The 12,607-nt window shown below is 41.0% G+C and overlaps 1 protein-coding gene across 4 annotated transcripts in view; it reads left to right on the forward strand.

The window, feature by feature from the left end:
* The window catches only part of ADGRB3 (adhesion G protein-coupled receptor B3), a 1,271,667-nt gene that overhangs the window by 556,341 nt on the left and 702,719 nt on the right, over positions 1-12,607 (forward strand). For all 4 annotated transcript variants that reach the window (XM_077487874.1, XM_077487872.1, XM_077487875.1 and 1 more), the window contains one exon: positions 1,657-1,821. In XM_077487874.1, the coding sequence (XP_077344000.1) occupies positions 1,657-1,821 (165 nt within the window). The remainder of the gene's footprint in view (positions 1-1,656; positions 1,822-12,607) is intronic.

Here is a 12,607-nt window from a genome sequence, read left to right on the forward strand (position 1 = left end):
ATACCGGCCCCCCACCCTATGTGAATGAGTATGGGGTACAATGTACCCCTACCCATTCACCTGTAAAATAAAGTACAAAAAAAACACAACACACAAGGGTTAAAATAGTTTATTGCACAGCTCCGGGGGTCTTCCGTCTTCGGGGGTCTTCTCGCCGGACTCCTCCGCTATCTTCTTGTAACTCTTTTACTAGCGGAGGAGCCCGGCTTTCTTCCTCGCCACCACCCTTCTTCCGACTTCGGGGGTCTTGTCCCCCTCTTCGGTTCTTCTGCCGGGCCACCGTGCCTTCTTCTAGCTCTTTTACAGGCGGTGGCCCAGTCTTCTGCCGCCGCCGCCGCCTTCCGTTCTTCTGTCCTTCTCTTCTTCTTCTTCTTCTTTAGATGTTGCCTCGCCGAGTCCTCCGCTCACAATGACGGGGACCGGGCACGCTGTGACTAATATAGGGACAAGGGGCGGGGTCTTCGGTTGATGTCACATGGGTTGATATCACATCGACCCATGTGACATCAACCCATGTGACATCAACCGAAGACCCCGCCCCTTGTCCCTATATAAGTCGCCGCATGCCCGGTCCCCGTCATTGTGAGCGGACGACTCGGCAAGGCAACATCTGAAGAAGAAGAAGAAGAAGAAGAAGAAGAAGAGAAGGACAGAAGAACGGAAGGCGGCGGCGGCGGCGGAGGCGGCGGCAGAAGACTGGACCACCGCCTGTAAAAGAGCTAGAAGAAGGCGCGGTGGCCCGGCAGAAGAACCGAAGAGGGGGACAAGACCCCCGAAGTCGGAAGAAGGGCGGCGGCGAGGAAGAAAGCCGGGCTCCTCCGCTAGTAAAAGAGCTACAAGAAGATAGCGGAGGAGTCCGGCGAGAAGACCCCCGAAGACGGAAGACTCCCGGAGCTGTGCAATAAACTATTTTAACCCTTGTGTGTTGTGTTTTTTTTGTACTTTATTTTACAGGTGAATGGGTAGGGGTACATTGTACCCCATACTCATTCACATAGGGTGGGGGGCCGGTATCCGGGGGCCCCCTTATTAAAGGGGGCTCCCGGATTCCGATAAGCCCCCCACCCGCAGACCCCAACAACCAACGGCCAGGGTTGGCGGGAAGAGGCCCTTGTCCTCATCAACATGGGGACAAGGTGCTTTGGAGTGGGGGGCCGCGCGGGAGACGCGCTCGAAATGAGCAGACTTTCCTCTGAGTGTGTGGGCGAGTCCGTTCATTTCAAAAGTAGGGCGGATAGTACGGCGGACTTAGTACACCCTATTAGTCCGCTGAAAAAGTGCCGTGTGTGGGCAAGTAGCCCGTTCGGAAAGTCCGACGGACAGTCTGGCGGGAAGTCCGCCAGACTAAGTACGTCGGACAGACAGCTAGGTGTGTACGCGGCTTCACTAAAACCTGGTCAGTTATTATGGGTTATTGCATTTTCAGATTGAGGTCTTGAATGTAGTTGAGAATGATATTGGTAGCTATTTCACATAATGCAACTGTACTTATTTTAATACTTACTTGTACTTTAAGACCATTTTTAGTCAATAAATATACCATAAATGTCTTTATTTTCACTGCAGTCTTATTGGATTTTATTGTAATTTTTTATGAAAACAATAACTTACTTTGTAGTTATTTATTTATCTTGAAATGCTTTTGATGTTTTGCAGTAAATGGCATCTGGGAAGAATGGTCACCTTGGAGTTTATGCTCTTTTACATGTGGAAAAGGCCAACGAACAAGGACAAGGACCTGCACTCCTCCACAGTACGGGGGAAGACTCTGTGGTGGACCAGAAATTCAGCATAAGCCTTGCAATATTGCTCTTTGCCCAGGTGAGATGGCTGGACATATATTTTATTGTTCAATGTGTTTGGAGTGAGTGTATTTGGTCAGGTGATAGATAGACACACAGTATCTGTCTGAGAGATAAGTAAAGAGTACTTTATCATAAACTGCACTTGTTACAAAGAAGAATAGGGGCAGCATCATATTAGTTTTAACAGATAGAATACAATGCATACCACTGTATATTATCCAGGTATTTTTTTCTATGATAAGCTTGCATTTACAATGTCTTTGGTTATTTTAGTTTGTTTTTATTTTTGTAAATTACATCAGCAATCTTTGTTTAAATAAATTATGATTGTGTGTAATAATTATCCACATGGGCAATTCATTTAAGAGAAACTCAGAGATGCACTATTTTTATCTTAAAGAGGAATTTCACCACACCATGTGTTTTTTTATTAATCCTCCTTTACATTTTCACTGAGTTAGCTGGAATTAACATGCTTACGGGCCCAATGAATTGAAGGTTGTTCTCTGGCAATCCACTGCTCGGCTGCCACATGCTTGGTCCTGTGCCTCCATTCTTCTTTCTTTCCTCTTTGGGAGCTCTTCCAGGTTCTTGCAGCAGGTTTCCTTATGACACGTCACAAGGTTCACTCGCCTCCATATGCAGTATGGCAACTGATGCTTCCTGGGATACTGTATGTGATATGCATATACCAGGAAGCCTCGGGAGGAGAAATGCATCATTCTTGCCTAGGCAAAAATGGTGATGATGGGTGGGCTGGAGTAAGAAAACAAGTATATAAAGAGCAATACCTACCTGCTTAGATTGCAAGGAGGTGGCGGAGATGGTTTCAACTGTATAAAGTGTATTTTATAAATTATGGTTCACTTTAATTAGTCCCTTTGTAACCCTCATCCAATGTGCTAATGGGATTGTTGTCAACAAATGGGTACATTTCCCAGTAGCAAAATATTACATTCAACCTTTAGACTAGCCATAGTGAGGCAAAAATACTTAGTTGCCATGACCTAAAAAGAAATGTACTTCCTGTTTTATCTCAAACTATCCTAGTCATGTGTGATCAGATTTATAGTTAGTCAGTACTATGAAATTGCACTGCAATTCTAAATGCACAGCACCCCCTTATTTTCAGACATAATGCTCCTCCCTCTTCATGCTCTACAGCAGTGGTTCTCCACCACTCCTCTTTGGCCTCTATGCAGTCACAGATCCCCTTAACTACCACTGTATCTCCCTGCTCCCATAGTGCCCCAAAACTCTAGTAATTGCAAACAGTGTCCCCTGGCTTGCCTCAGGGCCTCTAGCCCCCATAGTAACTCAAACATCCTACAGTGTATCAGAGTGCCTCCTAGACTCGACAGTGCCCCCAGTCTCCCCAGTCTCCCAGTGTGCCCTCACAAAGCCCCCAGGTTTCTGGAGAGACCCAGCCCTCTCCAGAAACATCATCTCCTAGAAAGTCGCCAAGACTGCTGCAGAGTCCCCTACAGAACCCACCAAATCCACACACAAACAATGACACCCAGCTTATACAGAGCTTCACAGAATTGCAGTAGATATGCTGCATTCCCATACTGTTTATTCTGTTGAGGCATACAAGGTTTTGAAAGAATTTACTGGACCCTTGCTGTCCTGGGTTGACAATGCTTAATCACAATGCTTTCAACTACTATACAAAGATGTTCTCTTAGCTTCTTGTGCCCTGTTTGAACTACAGAAAACCCTCCCCTTGCATAGATTCTACAACATCAGGGGAAGTGTTCTGTAGTTCAATGAAGAAAATAAATCAGGGTTGCAAACCCTGTTTTAAGTTTCAGTTCAGCACAAGTCCACAGAAAGGGACTCGCTATATTTCTGGAAGGGTCAACAGGTTTTTTGCAATTATTGTACAGAAATACCAAAACGTTTTCAAATGTTTAACACACCAAAAGGGTGAAAATTAGAAATGTTAAATGCTAGGGTTTACATACACTTTAAAGGATGCAGTGCCAATGATGAGCAAAGAAGACTAGAGTATCACCTGCATAAACGAAGGAATAATAATAATATTCATTATTTCATATAACCAGCTGAAACCATTTAAAAACATTTTTAAACATTGTATGTTTTGTCCTTGGCCATAATAAGCAAAGAAAGAATACATGTACAAATTCCCTTAAGAAAAAAACATACCCTTTCCTTGTGATGTTCCATGTCAAAATATTAATGTGAAAAGGCGTCTAGCAAATCTTGTTTCTTCATTATATATGCAGACAGCATCCTTGTGAACAGTGATGCAAATCAAGTTTCCCGGTCATTATAAAATAACAGAGCAATACATAATATTTCTTATACTCCTTTTAGTCCAGGTGCATATATAGTCGATGCAACCTCTATTATACTGCATTTTGTACATGTTTGTGGATGGTTGTGGCCCATGACACTGACGTGTTTGTAAGTACTAAATATTAGCTAATGTATGAGACAATCAATAATGGTAGCAAACTGCAATCTATTGTTTTCATCATTCCTAGTTCCCCCAAAGGAGGAGCACACAGCCAACTGCCTAGGGGTGAAATAATTGCCTTAGGTCTAGCATTACTGAGATACCAACACTTAGTGTGCCCAGAGCTATGTTTCCTCTTTTACTTTAATAACTCAATACGTTCCCAGGTCTAATGTTGCTTCTTTAATATTGCCAGTATTACTCCTCAAAATAAATTTCAGTACCTTAATCCGGCATGTATCACAAGTTATTTAGTTGGGTAAGTTCCCAACCCAGTAATCTGTCAACAATCAACACTTAATACGTAGTTATCTGTCATTTTCACAGTTGGTCCGTGCTGTGTAAATATTGTCAATGGAAAATCACAACCTTCTCTCTTTATCTGAGCAAGCTTGATATACTTTGTCAAAGCCTTTAAGTCTTACGAAGCAGCACCAATGCTTTCATGTAACCAAAAAAAAATTGTGCTTTAGAAAAAAAAAAAATATATGCAACAAAAACATTTTGAGACCATTGCCACTATGCAGCATTGTTTAAGATTCATTCTACTATGTCCTAGGAGGTCCTGTTGCTTATTTTCATAGTTATTTCTTTCTCAGTATATCAAATAGGTGTTGCATCTTTATATCATGACGCACAAATCACATATCTGATTTACTACTCATTATTCTTTCCTCAAACATTTCTCTTTATACTTTGAAAGTTTTACTTGGTACTGACATTTACTAGTAATGCATGATTTATTAGGGAATCCTTGCCATAGCAAGTTCCCAAAAATAGACTATACTAGCTTCACAATTACCATAAATAAAAATAACATTTTACAGCATGATTTTAATTTTTGCATTAACATAGACAAAATAAAGGTTTTAATATATTTATGTAGAGCATACATATACAAAGTGAAGTTCTAAAATGTTGTACATTGTATATTGTACTGCCAAAAAAGGGTCAGCGCAGATGCTTCTTTGATGTATGAAATGGTCCCTCTTTACAAATAACACAAGTAGATTCTGTACATTTCTGAATGGATGGTATTTTAGTATATGTTAAATGTCACAGTAATATCAGAAGTCCCAGGTTTTGTCTGAATTTCAATATTCGTGCAACTTGTTTTTTACAATAAATAAGCTTGCTTTGACAAACTATTCAAAAAACTTTTCACGTTATTTGTTGTGCCAGCATCAAAGTTTAGACGGGGAAGCATGTGTCCTTGTATAATATATCTTGACCTTTTGTACATAGCATTTCCATTAGTTTATTGGCTTTTGTGTGTTGGCATAGTGCATAGAAATGCATTACTACAAGAATGCGTTATGACTCTTTGACATTCAAAGGAATGTAACAGATATAGAGGAAGATGCATTCTTTAGCTTACACTGAACATGTATATCTATTCGTGAAAGAGAATATAACACAGAATAGAAAAAAAAGGACCTAAAAAGCTGCACACTGCTAAAGAGCGTGGTATGAGACCACAATGATAAAAGGAGAGTGTTTTGACCCCAAGATATTACCTTACACAGTGCTATTAGAGCTGCACATTTTATTGAGAATGATACAAGCTCTGGACATTATATGCAATAATGAAATGAGTGCTGTAAGTTAACTGAAAGATTTATTTGAGTGCTACATGTAACTAGAAGGAGTACAAAGTAAATTGCAAGCTAGCAAAGAGAACAGCAAGAAAGCCTCAAATTACCCCACATACTGAATGTGTTAAAAGAGGTGCACATAGCCAAACCGAGTGCTTTTATAGTTGTAAATTCTGAAGTTTTTTGAGAGAAGTGTGATGAAACTGATCTGGAAGGTGCTTATTAGAAAAAGAGTGCTAAGAGGTCTACAGGCTCCCTCTTCAGGAACAAAGGCAGTGGGGAAGATTTACTAAAACTGGTGCAGCTGTGCATAGTAACCAATCAACTTATCACTTCAGTTTTTTCAATTAAGCTTTGACAAAAAAAAAAACTAGAAGCTGATTGGTTATTATGCACAGCAGCATCAGATTCTGTGTGCACCAGCTTTAATAAATCACCCTCAATGATTCTCAGAATACTAAACACAGCATGACTTATTTTGGGCTCTCAGGATCCCTCAAGGCACCTGGGGAAATGGCAACTTCGCCTCTGTTCGCCTCGGGATCATGCATCAGAACAGCATTGGACATCACTATCATGATCTAGAGATCCTATCTTGTCAGCAGTATAAAGGTGAAGGGAGGTACAGTGCCAGGCACCAAAAATAGGACTGTAGTGAACCAATTTCAGGGGAGGCAGGGGTATTTGTGAGAGTGATGGAAAGAGCAGGTGGGAGAGAGAGAGGGAGAGGAAAAAAAGAGAAAAAAAAGAGAGAAAATGAGATAGAGAGAGGAAGAGGGAGGGAGAGAGAGAGGGGGAAGAGAGGGGGGGAGAGGGAGAGAGGGAGAGAGAGAGAGAGAGAGGGAGGGAGAGATAATGAGAGAGATAGAGAAAGAGTGATACAGAGAGAGAGGGAGAGAGAGAGAGAGAGAGAGAGAGAGAGAGGGGGGGACAATGTTTAGTTTTTTGGTGCCTATAGGTGGCAATAAGGCACTTAGAATAATAAAAATGTGCTGTTCCACAAACACGTCCCACAATACTGAAGATGAGTTCACAAGAGGATATCCTGTTAGTTGGGGTTCCACTTTTTCATTTATAGATTAAAAACAGTTCTGCTCTACATGTTTCACGACTATATCTGTCCCTTCTTCAGGAGTTTGAATATTTCTATATATAAAAATATTTTTAATAACAATATATTATACAGGACAACTTACAATTATAAAAATAAAAACAAAAACAAATTGCTACAAAAAAATAAATTTAATGTATGTAAAGAATTTACCAGAACTCACATGCACCGTAGGTACCAGATAGCAAGGCCCCCCCAGAAGAAGGGGAAAACAACCACCAGGGCCTCCAAAGCAAGAAAGTAGCCACAATTAGCACATGTGTCAGGGTGTGGGGACATACAAGGCAACTAAAAAAGTAATAGGAAAAAGGGTAGTATATAATTAGGGTAAGTGGCTCCAGGTATGGTGGCATATAAATGTATACTAGGGTATTCCTTCCCAATACTCATTTATAAAACACACTTGGCTTGTTTGATTAAAGCAAATCTTTTTGGCAGTTTTATATAAGGCTTTGCAGCTCTAAAAGCAGACAGGAACAGGGGCAGAAAAAAGAAAGACACATAGTTCTCCAATGAAGCTCAATATCAGCACAAAATGTACAGGCATAATAGTAATGTAAATAGTGCAGCAAGGAGCATGGATTTACCTTGAAACTGTTGCTGGTATTGTAAAACAAAATCTGCTTCTAATATAAAGCAAAGAAAAGTATGCTGCTGACAGGCAATACAATGCCAAATTGACACTGTTGGTATTCCCTGAGGGGGAAAAAAAGAAAGAGAAGCCATAGTGAGAGGGAGGGAGGAGAAAAACATACCTCTAGCCACCTGTGCTTAGTACCATTCGGTACATGCATGGCGCACCTGAATGATGAATTCTTCCCAAATATATCCAAGGTAAAGCAAGGGGAGCAGGGGACATCTGTCTTCCTCAAGGTGAATGGGGAAATGACAACCTCGCCTCTGTTTTGTATGCCCCAACTGGGATCATGCATCAGAACAGCATTAGACGTCACCCAGTCCAGCCAAACGCATCGCACATGTGGGAAGTTGGCACAGGCACACTGGGGATATCCGGTAAGAGCTGGACCCAGTGTCTGTTGACAAAAGCACATTGCTGTGCAGTTAGGGGATAATAAGATATGTCCCCGGGGCACTGCAGGAGGACACAGTCAGCAATGTCTGCAGAAGCAGGATCACCCACTCTGCAGAACACTGGCCATGTTCCCAGCGGCCTCTCACACTGACCATGCCATGTAGGTACTTCTCGGAGCAGGCCCCCAGTGGTGACAATAGGTATTGCAGTCCACGGTCAGCAAGTGTATGTAAAACCTGCAATCAGAACCCTAATTGCATGTATTCATGCCCAGTGACATCCGGATTCCTCCATGGGGGGCCCCGTAAGGTGACATCCCTGGAGGAATACCCAGATGGCTAGCCAAGGTAATAAATCTGTACAATATGTTAGAACAAAACAATAATGTAAATAACAATATCACACATAAACCAATAAAAGTGGCACTACGCTTCCATTTATCCTCCTAGGCCGTCAAGCCAAGTAATATCCAATGAGATTAGGTATATGACCCACATCATACTACCATGCCAAATGTAAAACTATATATTGGACAAATATAACTGAACACCAATAATAGACATATCACCAGTCTTAATCAAAGAAATGGTCTAAATGATAAAACTTCATTGGTGCCAGGTGATTTGGTGGCTTCCAGACATTTGACCCATAAAGTCTCGTTCTGGAGAATGTGTTTATCCCAGTTGCTGCCATGTGGGCCAAGGGGTATCACTTCTATTACTAAAAATTGCACAAGAGCAGTATTAAATTTGTGATATAGACCCAGGCAGCGGCTAACAGGAGTAATCATTTTTGTATATTGTTAGTAATATATGTGGCCGTAGATCCGTTGTTTGAACTGATGGATCGTTTTCCCTACATAAAATGATCCACATTGGAAGAGCATCAAATATACCTCTCCTCGTGTATTGTAATCCACATGAAACCTTGGGAAAAACATTAATCTGTTGGGTAGGCAAAAGTGTGTACCCGTCCATATCCATGGGAAATATGTGCACTGTCTACAGTTTGAGATCCCTCTGCCTGTCGACACATCATTGACACTGAGTATGTATTGGCTGGTTGTGATTTTGCTCCCTATTGAGGTAGTCTTACGGAACACTATCTCAGAGGTTTCTCTAACATATTTTTTGAGGACAGGGTCCTCACTCAAAAGATGCCAATATATTTGCATATAGTTACGCAGCTGGTGATGCTGTATGGAGTTTTTGGTATTGAACTTGGTGGTGTGTTGCATATTTGTATTTGGATTGGGATACAACAGGGAATTTCTACGGCGATTAAATGCTTTATTGTATGCCTTCCAAGCAGGCTTTTACTGTAGTCCCACTGACGAAGGCACGTATGTAATTCTGCTTCTTGAAGCTTGAAGTCATGTTCATGGGTACAATTACATCGAAGACGAATATACTGGGCGTAGGGTATTCTATGAATTAAGGAGGTATGATGTCCCCTTTGCTCATGCAAGATAGTGTTCCCTGCAGTACTTTTCCAAAACAGTTTAGTAGCAGGCCCATTCTGCGTATCCTTATAGATCATCAGATCCAAAAAGGAAATGATTTCCCTATGCCAGTTCATTGTAAATCTGAGGTTAACCCTATTAATGTTTAGTTTGTGCATAAATTTGTCCAGCTGCTCTACTGTGCCTGTCCATATGAGTATAATATCATCTGCGTACCTGAACCAGCACAGGGTCTTGTCCAGGTACCAAATAAGTGCCTCAATGGAAAAGATTTTGCACTCCACTCCCCCAGGTACAGATTGGCGTACAACATGTGCCCATGCACCTGGAGTTAGTGGGAGCCAAGAAATGTAAACCAGTTATGCCCAAGGACAACAGTTGGATAATAAAGGCATAAAAATCCCTCTGTCTATGATCCTGTTCCATAAGAAACGTCTTAATAGTCTGTAAGTCCAATTCTTGTGGTGTACTAGAGTACAGTGCTTCTAGGTCAATAGTGAGCAATAGGGCTTCGGGGGGAATGGTATTACCATCCAGACATTTAAGTAAATCCAGTGTATCCCTGACATAAGAAGGAGGTCTGCTGACATGAGGCATGAGGAAAAAGTCCACAAGTTTACTGGTGTTTTCTGTAATGGACCCAATTCCCGACACTATAGGTCTTCCTGGTGGTGTCTCTGGGTTCTTATGTATCTTGGGGATAGCATAAAAAATAGGTTCTTAGGGAAAGAATATATTGAGAAATGTGTGTGTTTTTCGATCAATTAGGGTGTCCATGTAAGCAGTGTATATACGTTGCTTATATTCCTGCTCAAATTGGGCAACAGTTTCCACTGGAATACGCCGATACCATTCAATATTATTTAGAATGTTGTGGCACATTATTTCATACTGTTCTTGGATCATTAGCACTATATTGCCACCTTTGTCTGACGGTTTAATCACTGTGTTCTGTCTATGGTATAGTGAGATCAGGGCTCGCTGCTGTTGGGCTGTGAGGATAGACATATGGGAGGATTGGGGCATGCGGCTGATCTCACTGACCATGGCAATGAGAAAGGCCGATATTTGAGGATTGGTTGTAAGATCAGGGAATTGGTTAGGTTTGGTTCTGTACCTATGCCTGTACCTTTTGTTCTGATATTGAGCTTCATTGGAGAACTATGTGTCTCTCTCTTTTCTGCTCCTGTTCCTGTCGACTTTTAGACCTGCAAAGACTTATATAAAACTGCCAAAAAAGTCTGCTTTTATCAAACAAGCCAAGTGTGTTCTATGAGTGGGTATTGGGAGGGATTGCCCTAGTATACATTTATATACCACCACACCTGGAGCCACTTACCCTAATTATATACTACCCTTTATCCTATTACCTTGTATGTCCCCACACCTGATATACATTAATGGATGGTACTGATGGATGCCAATCAGTGCCAAACAATAATGCCTGCCAATCAGTGATGCCCATGGGCATTGCTTAGCATCCATTGTGAGCACTGATTGGCATCCCTGGTGGCCATGTGTGGTGTCTCTGGAGGTCCAGAATGGGCATCCTCAGGGTGGGGCTGCACTGATAATCAATCAGCACAGACCCCCGTCAGAAGAGAAGCCAATCGGCTCTCCTCTACTCACATATAACAGACGTGAGTGAGGAAAAGCTGTTCAACAGCTCTTCCTGTTTACATAGTGATCAGCCATGACTGGACACGGCTGATCACATGGTAAAGAGTCTCTGTCAGAGACTCTTTACTTAGAATGGAGTTGCGTTTCAGACTGATATACTGCGGAAACAATCACTGCAATGCGCTCCCCCGGGCTTGATATCCTGGTGATGTCATATGACATCCGGTCAGGGTATCACAACCACTTTGCCGACGTTATATTGCTACAGTATATGGCAGGTGGCAAGTGGTTAATCTATAAAGGGAAAAGTGGAATCCCAAGAGGATATCCTCGTGTGGACACATCATCAGTATTGTCACAAAGGAAACGATATCTAGTCCCTATATTAGGGGAATCACAAGTAGTCCAACTTTTATATTTGACGCTATATATGTATTGTGATATTGTGATATATACGTATATTAATAAATACATTTTGTTAAAAAATCTATATATGTGCCTTTAAAGTCTATCTTTTCAAACATTGCAAATTCCAGAGAGAGGAAAAAGACACTCATATTTAAGGTGAAGATGTTTTTCTTCACACTGAAAACACGTTATATAAATAAAAGCTCTTGTTATGTTATTCATCTTTTCATGCTATTTAGAAAACAAAGGGGCCAAATGACTGGCACGAAGCCACCATAACACATGGGCATAATCATAATCAGCCTACAGAAATTGTTTGTAGGTATTGAGGCCAGCTGGCAAGGGCATATATCACTCGGTCCTACAGACAATGGATTAGGACAGCAACATGTGGTAATAAGTTCCGAATTTTATTTTAGGCTAAAGCGTAGCAGATGCACTCTCTTCATATCCAACATAAGTAATGAAAAAATACATTATTTGCTTTAGCGTAAAAAAGTTTTGCACCTGCTCTAAGGCTATAGAGAAATGACATGCAGTACTACTAACGTTTATGAGAGAAGAGCGTTTCGAGTATTTTTCCAGCTTAAGCAGTGACAGTACAGCAGCAGTGCCCTTTTGTGTTTTACAGCAATATACCAGTTACAAAGCTCTGTTATAATCTTTTCTTGCAGGCAATTATCTAGGTTTAAAATAAACAATCGCCTAGCACAAGCCCTTTTTTTTATGACCCTACAGCCTCAAAAAAGAACAAATAAAAAATAGCTTATCCTTTATATACTTTTTCGTTGATGACACCAGTTTGGAAGCATGAAAGAAAGAAAAAAGATTTTATTGTCCATGAGAAAGCAAACAAGATAAAAAAGCAATTTTCTAGCTAATTTTCTTAAAGTACTGTTGGTATCGTTAGACATATTAACTAGATTCGTAACTGCATGATGTTATGCTGGAGAAATAAATAGAAATTCTTACAGATCTTTCTTCAGTAGAAACACATTGTATGCTTTCATTATTTAACTGAATCTTGCATGCACTTCATAATCAGAGCTATGGCTGGTGTCAAAGTATATATATGTTTACTTTAATTGTTT

Source organism: Lithobates pipiens, unplaced genomic scaffold (assembly GCF_037356315.1).
Source record: "Lithobates pipiens isolate NorthernLeopardFrog02 unplaced genomic scaffold, aLitPip1_a1.2 Scaffold_18, whole genome shotgun sequence".
In the NCBI taxonomy this organism is placed as follows: Eukaryota; Metazoa; Chordata; class Amphibia; order Anura; family Ranidae; genus Lithobates; species Lithobates pipiens.